The 17,500-nt window shown below is 45.7% G+C and overlaps 1 protein-coding gene across 1 annotated transcript in view; it reads right to left on the minus strand.

Annotated features, from left to right (window-relative positions):
- The window catches only part of zfhx4 (zinc finger homeobox 4), a 161,136-nt gene that overhangs the window by 61,816 nt on the left and 81,820 nt on the right, over positions 1-17,500 (minus strand). The window contains 1 exon segment of the mRNA XM_080751531.1: positions 12,845-13,085. Within this exon segment, the coding sequence (XP_080607657.1) occupies positions 12,845-13,085 (241 nt within the window).

The raw sequence follows: 17,500 nt of genomic DNA on the forward strand, positions 1-17,500 counted from the left end.
TTAGCGACGATTAGCCTGGGCTATAGGTAATCAATACATGCTATCAATTCCATACCTTCCACTGATGGATGAGGTGAGGTGGGGAGGGGAGAGAGAGAAAGGGAGGGAGAGAGAGAGAGAGAGAGAGAGAGAGAGAGAGAGAGAGAGAGAGAGAGAGAGAGAGACAGATAGAGATGCAGAGAGGCGGATGAAAACAAATGGGGAAAAGAAGGATGGAGGGAGGGAAATGGATGCTGAATCAAAGGGAGGATTCTGATATTCTAATATGTGATTCTACCTCCGGACTACAGAACGTATGCAGAAACTCTACCATTTCCTATCAGAGAGAGATGGTTGTGTTATGTAAAATAAAATAAAATACTGAAATACTGTTCCTACAAAACAGCGTGGGCTCGCATGTAACACCATGTATGGGCACAAACATCTACCAGCGTGGGCTCGCATGTAACACCATGTATGGGCACAAACATCTACCCTTTGGCTGCACCTCATTGGCTAAGGGCCCTGCCTTTGTACTGTCGAAGAGAACTTGACTGATAGATTACGTCATTTTGAGGAGAACTTGACTGATAGATTACCTCATTTTGAGGAGAACTTGACTGATAGATAAATAATGAAGACAACATACGAGTGCTCGCTTTCATTGAGCCCACAAAAAGGATTTTGAGCATTAGGCTTACAAGTAGGAAAAGATTCAGGTTGGTGTCAGGGTTAGCCGTTAGCCATTCAGAGGTTAGTTTTAGCTGTTCAGGGTTATATACTTAGATTTATACTTAGTTACGTACCGGAATATTGCCGATAAGAACTTGTAGAGCGGCTATTTTCGGGCGACATCCTAAAATCGGGATGTCCTCATAAGCATGGTAATACAAATGTGTGCATGTGTGTGCACGTGCATGTGTGTGTGTGCATGGTGATGTAGGCTGCTCGACTCTAGCCTTAAACGTCCATCTGCGTATTGTATGACCACAGCTCTCAGATTAGCGGCTGTCTGAGGCAGGCCAGCGTATTGCTAGGATACGGCTGGCCTTCTCCTCACAGCCCTCCTCCCATCAGCGGATTGTTTGTCTTAATGCTGTGTGACATGGCCCATTGTTTTCTCCATCTGTGGCTAAGAGTCAGCCCGACGGAGAGGGAGAGAGAGAGAGAGAGAGAGAGAGAGAGAGAGAGAGAGAGAGAGAGAGAGAGAGAGAGAGAGAGAGAGAGAGAGGGTGTATAGGCCACGGCGAGGGGCTGGAAAAAACAGAAGAGAATGGAAGGTGAGTGAAGGGGAAGAGAATTAAAGAAGGGGGGAAAAAAACGGAACGAGCGAGGGACAGCGACGCTAAGGAAGGGAGAAATGGGACGGAGGCAGCGTTGCGATGAGAGTCATGAAAAAAAGATTGGAGAGGTCAGTGGGTAACGTATGAACGAAAACCGTTGCCCGGCCCTGTGATTTTGAGCTCTCTCTCCTCCCCTTGCGCTTCACATTCGAGACTTCCCTTCTCCAGAGTCTTCCGTTTCACCCCCACCCCACCCCACCAAAAACACCCAAAAAAGCTAAAAAAAAAAAAACCCTTCCAGTTCCATATGGAGGGGTGAGCCTTAAGCTCTTTGTGATGTCATTGACTCGTACGGCCCTCCTTTCACAGAGTGCCAGGCCTCGCTGACGCCAGTCTCCCCCCTCTCTTCAAAGGGTTAAGTCATATTTAGTATGCGTCCTCAGAGCCCCCACGGCTTTGTATTGTAAATAAGTCTAATGTGGCATTGGTCAGGTATGCTAATTCAGATAATCAGAGCAATTTCTGCAAATTATAACTGTCAGCGTGGTGGGGCACGGAAAAACATGAGGGAACGATTTAGGAGCGGGTAATACCCCCTCCACCAAAGAGCTGCTTCAAGTCAAAGAACAACAATCGGTCCAAAGCCCATACCGCCCCGGCACACCATTTCAAAAATAGTTTATGGTGAACGAAGCTCTTTTGCTTCTTTCTTTCTTTTTTTTTCCTGAAGCTCAAGTCAGACTGCTGCCTCCCTTTTTTTTTTTCTTTCTATGTGCACACACAGACCACAAAGTAATTATAATTTGCTTGGATGGAATTATTCAAAAAATGACCACATCTTTTTTGCTCTCCACAGCCGTCCAGAATATGTTTTTTTGGGGGAAATTTGGGGCTAAATTGCTACTTGCCGAAAATATAATAATACACACTATATGAATGTGTCTTATTTTGATTTGACAAATGATTTAAAATGGAGGGTATTGTCTCCATCTAATTGCACAGCCATAAAAACTATATAGTCCATCAAAACCCTCCCGGGTAAGATCATGTCAATCTCATCAGCTAGGAACATATAATAACATTCCAACTTTTATTACATATGGGGAATGAATGAATGCATAACGCTCCAACAGGGGCGTCACACCAAATTCTGGGCCCTGGGTACAAGGATTCACTGCGGGCCCCCCATGAATGTTAACTATTGAAAAATAGCAGATATACAAGCTCACAGCGCGGCACCGAGTGCCGCGCTGCGAGCTTGTAGATCTGCTATTTTTGAAAAATCGTGAAAATGTGTGCCAAGAAACCTATGTTTCCATGTCAGTGATGCTCAAACCTTTTCATGTGAAGGACCCCCCATCTCAAAATATTTAGTTCCAGGGACCCGCCAGAAGCAAAATTTGAGTTACAAATGTTCACTTAAAAAATACATATATTCAAAGATTAGCGCACATTTTCATGACTTTTCAAAAATAGCAGATCTACAAGCTCGCAGCGCGGCACTCGGTGCCGCGCTGTGAGCTTGTGTATCTGCTATTTTTCAATAGCTAAAGTTACTAGGGCCCCTCCACCTTGGGCCCTGGTAACTCAGTCCCACTTTCCTAGCCCTTGTGACGCCCCTGCGCTCCAATAACATCTGTCCCCCCCCCCCTTTTATGTAAAAGTAACTTTCTGCCTTTCGCAGTAAACGGGAGGGATAAGGTCACAGCCTGATTGGCTAATGGCAAGTAATAAGCTGTGTCTAATCAAATCAATATGTAGGCTTAACTATGATTGGCTGGCTAGACTTGTTCAACCGAACGCCATTGGCGAACTGGGTGAAGCCGATCGCAGCTGTTAGCTATCGAATGACAACATCCATCCATTTGAAGGGATTACAGCGGCACATAAATGCTCATGAAAGGCTAATTAAAGACAAAAAAGTCAAACTGTCAATATATACTAGGTTGCTAGGTTCATTGTTTACCTGGCATCCAATAGTTTCAATGTATAGATGTGTTTTCATAGTAGATTGTCTAGACTGATGCTAGGTTATTGGTTTACCTGCACTATTAGTTTACTGACAGTTTACACTGTCTCTGCATGTGATACCTGTGGTACCTTGCTTATTGCTAAATGCCTAAATTGTGTATACATGCACAGTAAATTCCTCTGTGTTCATTTAAATCGAGAGTGTACAAATGGACCCAAACGGACCCTTACGGGGGATCTGTTTGAGTTCATTTGTACACTTTCCGATTCAAATTAACACCGTACAGTGGCTCCTATCGGACTTCAACAAGAGAAAAGAAAATGGCCGCCGTTGCATTAGCATAGCGTTGGGTGGCTAAGGCAGCGTTTGCAACAGGGAGGGTTGGGCGTGTAACACATAAAGCCTCTCTCACTCCACTGGCCGTCCGCGGAGCGTTTATGTAATGGCCACAAATTACTGAGACAAACCCTGGAAATAGAATGCTGTCTGGGGAGGAGAGAGACCATCCTGAAAAAAAGAAAAAAAGGAACTGCCAGAATGGCTAAACCACCACCCCACCGCCCAGAGAGAGAGAGAGAGAGAGAGAGAGAGAGAGAGAGAGAGAGAGACGGAAGGAGGAAAGAAAGACGGGAGCGAGGTATGGAAGGAGAAAAACCCTAATGCCTCAAAAGATGCCTCGGTGTCATCACGTTGCAATGCGAGGCAGAGGCCCTGCCACAGCCAGAATGAAATGATCATTTTGGTTGTGCTTGTGCTTATAGACTGCTTGGGTACACGCACACACACACACACACACACACACACACACACACACACACACACACACACACACACACACACACACACACACACACACACACACACACACACACACACACACACACACACACACACACACACACAGTCGGTTGGCTATACTTGGTAACAAGAAATACTGTACTGTTTCGAAGCGAGATGGCACACATCAGGGATGTGCAGAGAATGTTAGAGAGGCAGGGGCTGACATTTCTAAAAGGTCCTTTTGGTGGAAATATCGAAAATAGCCAACCTCCAAGCTCACAAGCGTTGTGAGCTTGGAGGTCGGCTATTTTCGGTGTGTGATACCACAATGAACTAAGCATAATAATGTAAATAGTGGAGATGTGGCGTAACGGCATGGATTTCTACACAGAGAGGGCAATTCTTTTAACATTAGATGCTGCAGTTCAGGAGAGTTTGAACAAGGCAATTCTCTTTTATATGCTGCCTTCAGGTATGGCATGGAAATAGGGCATTTGCTTTTCTTTCACTATAGTAAAAACTGAATTCATGTTCTGGAGAGGGCACTTTTTACAGCTGAATAAAAGGGCTGGGGCTCAAGCCCCCTTTGATATGTGTACACGTGCCTGGCACACTTGAACTCGTACCCATCTGCCAACTGTTTCTCTCCCGTCTCTGATTCGCTCTTTCTATCAATCACGAATGCACGCAGACATCGATATTGCTATACTTGTCAGAACATAAAAATGTAAAAAAACAAATGTTTCCTTCCGCCATTTTTAACCCTAAATTGTTCACCGTTCGTTTTATAGCAGTGGTGTGGACCCTGCCATCCACTTGACTTGAACAATCTTTATAAACGATGCAGTTATAGTGCTTGTGTGAATGGCTCTTTATACTTGGCTGCACGCCAGTGTCGCGCACTGCAAATAGCCGTTCTATAAGCTCACAGTGGGCCACAGCAAGACTATTTAAACGTCGCAGCACGCAACAAAGTATAAATCCGACATAACTCCAACCCTAACCCCTAAACCTAACTTCTAAAAGCCTAACCCTAACCCGAATCCTGACTGAAAGCCTAACTCCCCAAATCTATTTCAACCATAACACAACCATTTCTCTTGTGAGGACCATGAAAAATGTTTTATTTCTCCCATTACTACAACATTTAGCCCTCACAAGTATAGCAATACAAGTACTTGTGCGCACACACGCGCACAGTGTAAGTAAGTGTCCATTAGGCTCAGTTTTTAGCCTACAGCTGCTATGGAAATGGTTAGCACTACCGCACTAATTTGACCAGGAATCTCCCGGAGCCTTATCACTCAGCGAAAACAAAGGGCCCCGGACATGCACACGCACAAGCAGACACACACACACACACACACACACACACACACACACACACACACACACACACACACACACACACACACACACACACACACACACACACACACACACACACACACACACACACACACACACACACACACACACACACACACACACACACACACACACACACACACGCGCGAACGATAAAAGTGTTGCTGGCGTGTCTAAGTCAGAAGGGGTCTTTTGTTTAAAAAGGAGAGTCAGACAAAGAGAGGGTATTCTCCCTCCCTCTTTAATGCATGGGGGGGGGGAGGGGGTGGATGACAGGCTGCTCTCTCAGAAATAATTACCTCCATAAGATCCCATCTCTCCCTCTCCTCTCCTTGCGTCGGGACGGAGGGAGCCAACCAAGGCATGAACGCGGGGAGGAGAGGAGAGGAGTGGATGGATGGCAAGAAAGTAAAGCGTGTGTGCTGTATGTATGTTTCTGCATGGACTGACTCACATGCGGCTTCACACATGATGAAGCACTGGGCTAATGGACGCACGCACGCACGCACGCACGCACACGCACACGCACACGCACACACACACACACACACACACACACACACACACACACACACACAATACATACTGGATATATACATAGTTGCACATACAGTACATACACTATATTAGATAGACAGATAGCAGTGGTGTAAACTAAAGTAACTAATGTACTTTTACTCAAGTGCTGTGCTTAAGTACAGTTTTGTGGTACTTTTACTTTTACTGGAGTATTTCCAATTTTCTGTATTTTCTGTTTACTTCTACTCCACTACATCTTGTACTTTTACTCCGCTACATTTAGTAGTACTAGTTACTTTGCAGATATAAACTATAATATCATCAAACATACATAAACCACTTTAGCCCAATTTTATACCTTGGCTATTTGAAAATAGCCGATCTACAAGCTCAGAGCTTGTAGATCGGCTATTTTCAAACATGTTGTACTCGGTCCTCTAAGTACATTTTTGAACACTTTCATACTTTTACTCAAGTACATTTTGAATTTCTGACTTTTACTTGTAACAGAGTATTTCTACATTGCAGTATTGATACTTTTACTTAAGTAAAAAATCTGAGTACTTTTTCCACCACAGACAGACAGACAGACAGACAGACAGACAGACAGACAGACAGACACTGTAGATAGATAAATAGAGATGACTATATAAATTATAAATGTGTATATAAACACACACACACACACACACACACACACACACACACATGCACGCACACGCACACACAGGAAGAGGAGACTATGACTAAGTGGAAGTGACTGCTAGCATCTCTACAAAGTGAGTGCGGCTCATCAGCCATGTTTGCTAAGTTATTAAGGCCATGACTCACAAGCTGTCATAGATTTTATTCTCCTCGAACTCTCTATTCACGGCATAACTTTATTATGCAAGTGACGAGCCAGAGGAAAACGAGAGAAACAAAAATCTAATATTCTGCTAACAACCCCTTGGACGAAGCCTCAAAGCAGCAGCGACAAAATGGCCTCCTCCTCCTCCTCCTCCTCGTGCCTCCATGTTGTTGAGAAGGGGGATTCATTTACACTCGCTCGTCTGATGCAAAGTGGCATTCTTTATCAACTCAATTTCCCCGGCAAATGGTTTCCCTGAATAGTAAGCAGAGCAACACGGGCCGGTTTTCTTCACTAAGTGAGAGGGCCTTGGTTGTCTTGAGGATTGTAGGGACAGTGTTGAAAGAACACGTTAAAATAAGTACTTAGAGCATAGACTGTAACAACATATGGATGGTGTTAAGCCATTGGTTTCTATGCTGCGAAAATGACGCTTTTTTGTCCGTTGTGAGGGTGCCGCCATCATTGTAGAAATCAACTTTCATTGGTAGAAATGGTACCATCTCGAATGCTATTGGCTGCCAACGGTCACATGTGACAGCCACAGAGCTAATGGAGGAGAGGGACACGGCGGTGGACTTCCTGGGGGTGTGACTAGACCCAGCAGGGGCCACCATCGTCCAGCACTTAGACACCACTAAACCTCCAGACACACGCCTATGACACTCCACCCCTGCTCCAGTTTTGTGTTTGTGCACGACTGTGAGTCCACGACGATCTGTTACAAAGTTACATCTCCAGTCTGTTTCCTCCAGATAATTGAAAAACGTTATCTCCTAAGCGACGGCAAAGAGTGTCGCAAAGAAAAAAAGTACCATGACTTTAACGTTATCATTTCTTTTGTTATAGAATCATAGTTTTTGGCAATTATTTCTGGGGCCCACTTGCTATTCCCTCACGGCCCACAGGTTGAGAATCGCTGGCGTGAAGGCCACGTTTTTAGAAGTATTTAGAACAACTTTGAACAGTCAACTTCGGGGATGCAAAGCTCCGCTTTGTTTGGAAGAATTAGGACACGTCACCTCAAACCACTGTTATTACAATGAGCACAAACACACACATGCGCGCGCTCGCGCACGCACACACGTTCTTCACAACGGTGTTTACCTAGCCTAAATGATGAGACAACTTGTCCAGGTTCGGGGATTTAAAGACTCGGAGGGAAAACAAAGAGTGAGATATTCCTAAAGAAACACGCGCACACGTGAACACACACACACACACACACACACACACACACACACACACACACACACACACACACACACACACACACACACACACACACACACACACACACACACACACACACACACACACACACACACACACACACACACACACACACACACACACACACACACACCAGCCCCAGTATAAGGGGGGGCTGCTTGCATCCCTAGGTCTTTGTTCAAAAAGACCAATACCCTCGTGGCGCGTCCCAGCAATACTGTATCCTTAATTAGGCCATAAAAATCAGCATCAAAATTGTTTAATGAAAGCCATTCACATGTACATAAAGTCCAGAGCATTAGAACTCTTATTCCCAAATGGGCCTATAATTATCTGGCTCCTTGCCAGGTTGCTGGGCTTTAAGAGAAAGATACCGGTCAGCACTTAAATTAATCTTTTTCATACCACGTCTCTAATGAACAGAAAAAGTGCGCTAGTCAGGAATTGTAGCCCCCAGAATACCAACAGCGTGTACATACACTACACATTACACGCACACGCGCGCACACACACACACACACACACACACACACACACACACACACACACACACACACACACACACACACACACACACACACACACACACACACACACACACACACACACACACACACACACACACACACACACACACACACAATTATATCGTCGTTGTCGGGTGGAAAACTTGTATGTCCAAGACCGTTCGTGTTGTATTTATCATTTTAAAAATGAACTAAACTAGTGAAAACAGCAGATCTACAAGCACACAACGCAACTAAACATAATCAAGTGAATACTGGAGGTGGGGGCGTATACGGCATGGATTTCTACACAGAGAGGGCAATCCCTTCAACATAAGATGCTGCAATCAAGTCCAGGAGAGTTTGGACAAGGCAATTCTCTTGAATGCTGCCTTCAGGTATGGCATGGAAAGAGGGAATTTGCGTTTCTTTCACCAGAGTGAAAACGGCATTCATGGTCTAAAGAGGGCACTTTTTACAGCCAGTTGAAAGGGGCAGGGGCTCAAGCCCCCTTTAATATCTATGTGTGCACGTGCCTGGCACCTTACAGCGGGATCATCTATCACCACAAGCCCTCCAGCAACCACAGTGTTCTACTCTATCCGTCCACATAATACCTACTCTAGTGGAATCTAGCACAACTAGTGTCACTACCAGTAGATATTACAACCCTTCTACCTCGCCAGGACTGAGGAAAAAGCCACAGCCGCATGTCCCGTTCCTGGTTAAAGCGAATATCCTGGACTACAGTTTAAAAAAGGAAATATGTGGGGGCGCCCGCTGGCCTACTGGTCCAGGCGCATACCACTTAGGCATTGCCACATATAATAGGCATGGATGCCTGGCGGCGTCGCCGGTCTGATTCCCGATCCGGACAACCTTTTTTTTCGCGTGTCACTCCCCATCTCCCCCCCCTGTTTCCTGTCAGTCTACTGTCCTATCAATAAAGGCATAAAAGAAAAAAGAAAAAAATGTTTAAAAAATGTAATTACAGAGGGCAAACATAACAAAAAAAGCACAATTACAGACCCCCCCCCAAGGAACCTTAGCGGTCCCCGGACCCCACTTTGAGAACCACTGCATCTACACAGTCAAATCCCTCAGTGTAAACGTGGAGGTCCATTTGGTTCCATTTGAACGGTACACTCTCAAACGAACACTGAGGTTTTGACTGTGTCGGATATACTGGGTTTCTTGTATACAAGCCACCGGTACACTATTGCCCCGGTTCATTACATCGACTTTCCCCCCACGTTTGATCTCTCGCTGACACCCTCTCTCCCTCTCGTTCTCTGTCTGCCGCTGCCAAACATGTAAGCTATACAGGGTAACGCCTTTGAAACATTTTTTTTTTTTACTGTGTACCTTGTGAAAGAATACCGTTGTTCGCTCAAATATTATGTGGAATGGGCAAAAGGGGGCCATCCAAGAAACCCGCTTTGCTTTCTGGGGCGCCGCCGCCGGCTGTCCAAAGATCGAGCCTGGTCACCGCTTAGCTTAGCTTCCACATGGAAATTCACCATGTGTGCATCAAAGCCAAGGTATAAAACACAGTGGCCGGCCGGGCAACAAATACGGTGTGTTTTAAGAGTGGAACATTTGAAATAGGTGCACAGGGGTGAATATTGCTTTTGACAGGTTTAAAACCCAGTTGCTGGTCTGAGATGTAAAAAAAAAAAAAGAACATAAAAAAGGGTCTAAAAAGCTGTGCTTGTGTTCTACACCAGTGGTTCTCAAAGTGGGGTCGAGGGACCCTCAGGGGTCCTTGGGGGGGTATCAAATGGACGCCAACGCTGACTGTAACGCTGAGCGTGTACAAATGTATCCACTCTCAGTATGTGAAATTAAGCCATTTAGGCCTAGAACTATTGAATGCTTTAACTATTGAAAAATAGCAGATATACTTGCTCACAGCGCGGCACCGAGTGCCGCGCTGTGAGCTTGTAGATCTGCTATATATTTTTTTTAAACGTGAAAATGTGTGCACATTTTGCAAACTTTTGTAACTCAAATCTCTGCTTCTGGGGGGGGTCCCTGGAACAACATATTTTGAGATGGGGGGGTCCGTGGCCAAATACCTGTATTTTTGGGGGTCCTTGACATGAAAAAAGTTTGAGAATCGCTGATTTTAGAGGAAGGATTTAGACGTCGGGTCAAAGATCGAGTCAAAGATATTCAAAAGCTTGCACACATTTTCACGATTTTTCCAAAAATAGCAGATCTACAAGCTCGCAGCGAGGCACTCGGTGCCGCGCTGCGAGCTTGTATATCTGCTATTTTTCAATAGCTAAAGAACAACATAATGGTTAAAGTGGTTAAAATATAACGCGACGCGGACACGTCCCAGGTTTTCGAGGGCTAAAAAAAGGTTGAGAACCACTGTTCTACACGGAAAACAAAAGACGGGAGCAGACACATACCGTATAGTAGCTGTAGGAAAGACAAAGAATGGTTCGAGATAGAGACAGGCAGACAGACACAGAGACACAGACAGAGAGACATACAGAGCGAGAGAGAGAGACAGAGGGAGAGAGAGAGCGAGAGAGAGAGGCCATGTTAAAATGCACAGTAATGATTTATCTAAGCATGCTTTTCTTGCTGCACCCTGAACTCCGGCGAAACTTTGATCCGTGTATAATTAAAACCAAACGCACACCGTATATACGCACGACTCTCTCCTTTCTCCAGCACATGGGAAGCTCCCTCTCCCTCTGTGTGTGTGTGTGTGTGTGTGTGTGTGTGTGTGTGTGTGTGTGTGTGTGTGTGTGTGTGTGTGTGTGCGTGCGTGCGTGCGTGTGGACTTCACATGTGTTTCTCAGTGCCTGGCCCCCATCTGGTTTGGGAGTACCATGTATAAACAGGACACTTTGGGGAGCGCAGATTAATGTTAAAACACACACACACACACACTCACACACACACTCACTCTCTCTCTCTCACACACGCACACACACACACATTCAGATGGATGTATGGACTAATGCTGCGGCGGAATGCTATTCAAAACATGTTAGAACGCCCCCCCCCCCCCCCACACACACACACACACACACACACACACACACACACACACACGCCAACACCCACACACACCCCCACAACGGCTCTCCTCCAGGTCAAGCAAAGCAAAAACAAGTTAAGCGCTCATTTTCTCTCAGCCGGCAGCATTAACATAAAGATGACTAAATAATGGACCCAGCGACTCTCCACTCCACGGCCCCGTCTTATGGTTTAAATTACGGGCTCGCCGCCCCCCCCCCTCGTACACCCCTGCAAACCTCACCCGCCACCCACCAGCCCCCCACTCGGAGAAAAACGATTAATCTTTTTTTTTTCTTTTTTTTCTTTTTTGTGTCTTTTTTTTCTTTTTTTGTCTTTCTGAATGTTTTACAGTTCTGTTTCACTTATTAGCTGCTGGCAGGACGGAGACTCTTAAATGAAAGCCAAATTGCTTTGGTCATGAGAAAGGAAATGAAAGCTCACTCCGGGGGGAGAAAACCGTGTGTAGTGTGTGTGTAGCACGCGCGGCCGCGTGAGAGTGGTGTGTGTGTGTGTGTGTGTGTGTGTGTGTGCGTGCGTGGAGGCCTTTTCACTAGCGAGATCCTCCCAAGGTAGGGTTTCATAAGCCCGGCTGCATGCCTGCCTGGGATGTCCCTCCCGTGCACAGGACAGTGTGTGTGTGTGTGTGTGTGTGTGTGTGTGTGTGTGTTGCACATATAAGCGCAGCAGCCTAATAGGAACAGTATGCTCATTTTGGGGAGATTAGGGGGAATGGACGGGACTGTGTCGGTAGACGTGATCTGGATACGAAGAGGAGAGAGAGAGAGAGAGAGAGAGAGAGAGAGAGGGGGGGGGGGGGGGGGGGGGGGGTTGACAGTATAAAGTGGGTTAGGTGTAAGAAAAAGACAGAAAGGTGATGGGAAGAGTGCAGTGGCGGGTGGGGGCTAGACGGGGTCCGAAAACGGTCCGCCAGCACTGAATCCATTAACTTTAACAAACATTAACACAATCTGACAGGAGCTCCCAATCATAACTCTAACCTCAACATGAAAACTCGTACAAAGAAACATGAAGGCGATCACGGAAGGACGACGATGAAACCCAAAAGAAGAGAAACCAAACTAAAAACAAATCAAGTCAGGTCACAACCATAAAGGCCGCTTCATACTTAAGTTGCGGCGTCGGCGTTGTGCACCAAAAATAGCCAATCTACGAGCTCGACAGTGCGCTGCAGAGCTCGCAGATCGGCTAATTCGCCTTGCACGGCGCGGCACAACCCGGACTAACCTGACAAAACACACGCACAGCGGGGTGCGCGAGTGCGTCGTGTGTGCGGCGGCGTGCGTCAACCAACCTTGAGCGGAGGAGGGACAGTCCTTGACGTGGAAGAGCTCGTGGAGGCTGAGGCCGTCGTCGTCGCCTCCCCCCAGGCCCTGCTGGTGGAGCTGCAGCTTCCGCAGGCCCTCGTTCTGCTGGTGGCGGGCGGAGCGCGCGTGCTGCACCAGGTTCAGGCGCGCCTTGGTGGAGTAGTCGCACAGCGCACAGTAGTACACGCACGCCTCCGGGCTGCACGCGCTCTCCAGCTTCTGTAGGTACTGTAGCGGGAGGGGGACACAGAACAGGAGAAGAGTTTTTTTAGAGGAGTCGTTTTTGAACCCTTTAAAAACCTGTAACGTGTCCGTGTTAGATATGAACCACTTTGACCATTGTTTTATGTCTTTAACTGTTGAAAAATAGCAGATATACAAGCTCGCAGCGCAGCAAGCTTGTAGATCTGCTATTTTTGAAACATCTTGAACATTTGTGCATTTCCTTTATGGGAAATGTAGACTGTCTGATGCATTTGATTTGTTTGATACTGATCACATTCTAACCAGTAGTGGAATGGAGGATGGCCACATAACAATGGCGTGCACATTTTCCAAAGTACACATGGCTCAAGGCCTTCAGAAGATATTCGTTTTTTAGTTTACAAAAGAATCAATTCTAATAGCCTTCACCGTCTAATTGAATGAAGCAAGACTCCACATGTATCTTTTAAAATATGTATAATGAATTAATTTGTTCTGCAAAAAAGAAGAGTCTAAAGAGTCTAAAACAGTTGTCCTCGCAACCAACAAAATCCAATACTTGGATAAAAACCGAGAAAATGACATTTGACATTTGCTGTGTTGTTGAGTGGATCAGGCCTTGTCCACAGAATCCACCATTTTCCAAGACACTGAACAGTGTTGATGGCAGGCATACACATACTAGACATAATAGGTGTTTTCATTAAAATACATAACACTTCCCTTTGTGTCGTTCGTTCTTTTCATTTCACAGCACTTCCTGTTTTTTCCCCCAACAGGCAAGCATTCACACACAGAGAGAGAGAGAGAGAGTCAAAGGAGGATGGTGTGTGCAGAGGTTTTTTTTGTCTTTAGCATGCACGTTGTGCGGCTTGCATTCACGGCAGCGAGCCGCAGGGGGTCCACATTCAATGGGCTGTCAGTTGCGAGCCTTAATTTCCAGTTACCTCTTTTTAAATGGCATTGCAGCCATGCAAAGCCACCCCCTACCTCTAAGCCACGCCCACACCGGAGTGTGTGCACACACACACGCTCGCACACACACGCACACGCGCACACACACACACACACACACACACACACACACACACACAAACACACACACACACACACTCATTTGTATTACTGTACTTGTAAGGACATGGACATCGTAGGATGGCATTGAAAATAGCAGAAAATAGGCATTCTACAAGCTAAAAACGTGCCACAGACATTGTGAGCTAGTAGATCAGCTGTTTTTTGGTGCTTGACATCCAAGTATAAAATAAGGAAAACTCTGACCCCAACCCCTAAAACTAACCTCTAAATTTGTAAGCCTAACCTTAGCCTGAGTCTTTTCATAAGTGTAAGCCTAACTCTAAAACATGTTTCAACCTTAAAACATCCATTTATCTTGTTAGGATCAGGAAAAAAAACATCCTCACAATGTCCATTTCTCAAATTCTACTATTATTTGAAGGGACATTTGGACCTAACAATAACAGTATAATCACATGCACGCACACACGCACACACCTCCCCTGCCCACCTTACCCTGCACCCATAAGGCCAGTCAAGCCAAGCATATCAAGTGTGGCTCTGTTGTTGTTGCTGGGCTAATGAACAATGCACAGAAACAAAGGAACAGGCCAAGCTCTCATTATCTGATCTATGGAGGGACAGAGAGAGAGAGAGAGAGAGAGAAAGAAGAGAGAGAGAGAGAGAGAGAGAGAGAGAGAGAAAGAAAGAGGTGATCATATTCTCGTGCTCACCTCAAAATAAAGAAATACTTTCGTTTCTCAACGAACTGAGCGGCAGTGGTGTAAAGTAACTAAGTACATTTACTTGTATCAGTACTTTTACTTCTGCACATTACATTCTCGATCCAAAAAATGTACTTTTACCCCACTACATTTATTTGAAAACTTTAGTTACTAGTTACTTTAGAGATATCAATTATACTATTATAAAACATACATTAACCACTTTTAGCCCTATTTTATACATAGGCTATTTGAAAATAGCCGATCCACAACGGTCGCGATACGACACGTTGTGAGCTGCTATTTTCAAACATTGTGTAGGCCTACTTTTACTTTTGGTACTCTAAGTACATTTTGATGCCAACACTTTCATACTTTTACTCAAGTACATTTTGAATTCCGGACATTCACTTGTAACGGAGTACATCTACAGTGCAGTATGGATACTTTTACTTAAGTACAAAATGTGAGTACCTTTTCCACCTCTGCCGAGCGGACACAAAACGTTAGCGCGGCATTTCCACTCGGCTTATTTCGCGGAGAGAGAAAAGGAGAGAGAGAAAGAAAGAAAGAAATTAGAGAGACAGAGAAAACAAAACAGTGTGGGGGGTAAGGGGGGGGGGGGGGTAGAGGTAGAGTAGGCCAGCTAGCTGCAGGTGTGCGAGAGCAAAATATCCCAGAGATACACACCCCCACCCCTCCCCCCGCCCGCCCGCCCCCACCTCGCCTTTGACAAACAGAGGATTAGCAACATGGCTACGGCCGCCGACCAACACGTCTTTTCTCCCTCCTCTGACGCTCCTCTTTCCGTCTTTTTTCGTTCTTTTGTAGAGAGGGAGGGAGGGGGGGGGGACGGGACGGTACCCTACGAGGTCCTCTTTTTTTTCTTTTTTCTCACGAGACGGTGGGACGTCCCTCCTCCTCGCAGTCAGCGGCCCTTTCAGAGGTCTTAAGTTTTAATTAAGTCAGACTTGTCACAAGAAAGCTCCCCAAGTCCCCAGCTCTGGGCCATTAATTACAGCTATCTTTGTTTCTCCGTGAAAGGAGGCCTCCCTCCTTCGCTCTCTCCCTTTGCTTTCGCCCCCTCCTCCCCTGCTTTGCAGATGAACTGGGTTGCCGGGATAGGAGGGGAAAAAATACCTCCTCCCTTCAGAAACCACGCACGCACACACGTCCTTTCACCTCTGCCTCAATGTCTCAAGAACTCTTCTAAACAATCCAACAATATTGATGACAACTTGAACCTTCTATTCCATCAACTAACGTCAACTAACGCCACCTATTATTATCTTATACCTAAATAATGACCAATAACCCAATTCATGGTTTATTTGCATCCCTGCAGTACAGTGCAATGAGCTTGTAGATCGTCACATTTTCAGCATGAATATAGGGATGCTCGGGTTCAGGTAGTTAAGATAGAAAAAAGAAAATCATACATAACCTCAAATAACACCTCACAAACTTTAACCAGTAAGACGCCTAAGGGCAAAAAGCGACCTTGCCCTAAAGGGGCGAGGTCGCGCCATGTCTTGGCCATCTGGCCAGTGAGGTAGATCGGACCAGTTACCCATATATGGAGACCCCTGGCACCCATAGATATTCACATATTATGTGGGCTTAATATTGATGACATCAGGGCTCTCCATATATGGGCATAAAAGGGATTTGGTTCCCCTGGCATCACAGGGATCTCCATATCTCCATATATGGGCATAACAAGGATTTGGTTCCCTTGGCATCACAGGGATCTCCATATATGGGTATAAAAGTGATTTGGTTCCCCTGACATCACAGTGATGTCAGAGCGTGATGTCAGAGCATGAGAGCGCCAAACCCATAGACCGTAAAAAAGCGTACACGGACACAAACAAAAAACATATTGATCGTGTGTGTGAGTGTCACTTCAGACATGGATATGGATCCCATCCCACTATAATATTCTTGTGTCTCAAGAGTCAAGACTATTTCTCACTCAGACATGAGTCTGAATTCCTCTCTTTAGTTCTCTCTTTAAAGAGAGAGAAAATTGAAAAGGGGCCCGGTAAGTGAATGCTTAAACTAAGACAAACCTCTTCCGCACAGACAACCTTCAATGCGACATTAGCCCGCCGCCGCTGTCTCGAAATGCTCGTTGGCAACACGACAAAAGCCTCTGCGTTCTCTCAAGGTGAACGTGGTAATTTTCTCATGATAAGAGAACTGAATCGCACACCTCGTCGGAACAAGCGATCATTGAAATCAGACTCAATGGCGCTCTGACGCAGTCTGTCAAGGCAGAATCGTCAAATTAGGAATGTGGTGGGCTAGCAAACACAGGGGAGAAAACAATAAAAACCTGTGGGCTCAAATTCACGAACTCCAAGTTACACTATATGAATACCAGTTAGACGGGTGAAAAGCGCCCTAAAGGGCGAGGTCGCGCCATGTCTTGGCCATCTGGCCAGTGATGAATATCGGACCAGTTACCCACATATGGAGACCAATAGATATTCACAGATATGGGCTTAATATTGATGATATCAGGGATCTCCATATATGGGCATAAAGGGGCTTTGGTTCCCCTGGCATCATAGGGATCTCGAGAGTCAGCGTGATGTCAGAGCGGCAAACCCATAGACCGTAAAAAAGCGGACACAGATGGACAGACAGACAGGACACGGCCGTTTCTCATAGTAAAGTGCGAAACACACGGTC

The sequence above is a fragment of the Nannobrachium achirus genome, assembly GCF_963921795.1.
Source record: "Nannobrachium achirus genome assembly, chromosome: 21".
Taxonomy (NCBI): Eukaryota; Metazoa; Chordata; class Actinopteri; order Myctophiformes; family Myctophidae; genus Nannobrachium; species Nannobrachium achirus.